Source organism: Silene latifolia, chromosome 4 (genome assembly GCF_048544455.1).
Source record: "Silene latifolia isolate original U9 population chromosome 4, ASM4854445v1, whole genome shotgun sequence".
In the NCBI taxonomy this organism is placed as follows: domain Eukaryota; kingdom Viridiplantae; phylum Streptophyta; class Magnoliopsida; order Caryophyllales; family Caryophyllaceae; genus Silene; species Silene latifolia.
This window is the reverse complement of record NC_133529.1, coordinates 20,666,100-20,667,938: the sequence shown is the minus strand read 5'-3', so window position 1 is coordinate 20,667,938 and position 1,839 is coordinate 20,666,100. Positions and strand designations below refer to the sequence as shown.

Below are 1,839 nucleotides of genomic sequence, written 5' to 3'. Positions count from 1 at the left end.
ATGTTTTGGTGGTTTTTTTCGTTTTCATTGCTAGCCAAAAATTTACAACCTGCATACAAACCGATGTTCCACAACACCATACATCCCATTTCAACACACACAACACCATACATTTCAACCCAACACCTCCCAATTTCTCAAACTTCATTTCATATATTGAAAATGAAAGTTTTACAAGCTAAGCTATTCTAAATGTTCAAGTCTAAATGTTCAAGTCTAAATGTTCAAGTCTTACAAGCTAAGCTAACCTCCCAATCAGCTTACTTGGAAGCCAACACCGGCTCCACTCCCCCCATGTGGACCATGCGGATCATTTGGATCGTAGTTGGGTCGAGATCCGGGGTTACAACCTTGCCACCAAGTCTCAAACATTGCCATTCTTTCCTTCATTTGGCGCAATTCTTCATCACGTTTGGCATCACGTTCATCACGCTCTCTTATTTGACCTTGAAGTTGACTAATAATTCCCGGTTGATACGTGTTGCTGGGAATTGTTGAAGTCGATCTCCTACGCGTTTTCTCATAGAAAGCCGGTGTTGAACTTCCGGTACCATACACGTGCCCTTTCTTGAAGCCATCCACCAACTTATACCATATGTCATTATCCGGAGTTTCTGGATTGGCGGCTTTTTCTTGTTCAAATGCTTCCTACAATATAATTAAACAAATGGTTGTAAGTTAATATGGTAACCACCTTATATACGACATTTTAAAAGAGAGTAAATTAACAAAAATTAAGTGTTACGGAAACTTACATATAATTGCTTGTCTTTTGGCTTAGTCCAAGTTCTAACCCCTTTGTGGTCAACCCTGGAATGCGTGTCCAGAAACAGTTCTGGTACCGTCGCAATCGGCTGTGACTTCTTCTTTCCTCTCTGAATGAAAAAAAAAACATACATGTTAGAAAATCAACAAAAAATCTAACATAAAATAAACATGTTGCATTGAAAACAAAAAAAAAGTGTGAAATAATAGACAAACTTACCCCCAACATACGATTCCAGAACGATCGTGAACCCGCGTAATGAGTAGGCTCGTTCACGGCGTCTTCTTTTCCTCCTCTTTTGTTGAGGGATGCTTGCTTAGACTTCTTCTGAAAAGCGGGAGTTTTGGTATGCTTTATTAAGCCTTCATACTTGTCACCTGCAATTACACATATGAAATCATAAGTAATAAGTTACTGATATTATTTATAATATAAGAGAGTATATACTAATTAATACAAATAACAAAACAAGTTAATTAAATATCACCGCCACCCTTCCCCCACCGCCACCCTTCCCCCACCGCCACCCACGGACCACCGCCACCCTTCCCCCACCGCCACCCACGGCCGACCAAACCCCCACCCATAACCCTAAACCTAAACACAAACCCGCTTAATCATTCCCTTTTAATTCAAACACAAATTAAACTAAATCTAACTACAAATTAATCTAACATACTAACTACAAATAAATCTAACAAACTAACCACAAATTAATCAAACTAACTACAAATTAATCTAACAAATTAAACTAATTAAACTGAAATTAAACAAAAAAAACTAACCTAATTAAAGAGAGTGATGGAGGCAATGAGAACGGTGGTCACGGTGGTGGAAGTGGTGGAAGTGGTGGTGTGGTTGTGTGGTTGTTGACTGTTGTCGTCGCCTGTTTCGCCCGCTGCTTTCCTCTCTTCTTTTTTTTTTTTTTTTTTGTTTCGAAAGAGTAAAGCAGGAGAGAGGAGTTCCGTTTTTCTATAAAAAAATTTGGCGACTGAAAAGCCATTTGGCGACTGACTTTCAGTCGCCAAATTTGGCGACTACACATATATCAGTCGCCAAATTTTAAAACTCGG

General features: G+C 39.0%; 1 protein-coding gene across 1 annotated transcript; it reads right to left on the bottom strand.

Moving 5' to 3' along the window:
• Nucleotides 1-255: 255 nt before the first annotated feature.
• Nucleotides 256-1,045, bottom strand: LOC141651204 (uncharacterized). Its single transcript, XM_074458925.1, has 3 exons — nucleotides 986-1,045; nucleotides 756-875; nucleotides 256-648 (listed from the first exon to the last, which is right to left on the bottom strand). Exons 1-3 carry the CDS (start codon nucleotides 992-994, stop codon nucleotides 256-258), a joined length of 522 nt encoding a protein of 173 aa, XP_074315026.1. The 5' UTR covers nucleotides 995-1,045.
• Between the last annotated feature and the right edge of the window lie 794 nt (nucleotides 1,046-1,839).

Bases quoted from the DNA above. Each gene is read 5' to 3' on its own strand.
- LOC141651204 (XM_074458925.1), bottom strand. The intron at 649-755 runs GTAAGTTTCCGT...ATTATATTGTAG, and splicing joins CAAAAGACAAGCAATTATAT to GAAGCATTTGAACAAGAAAA.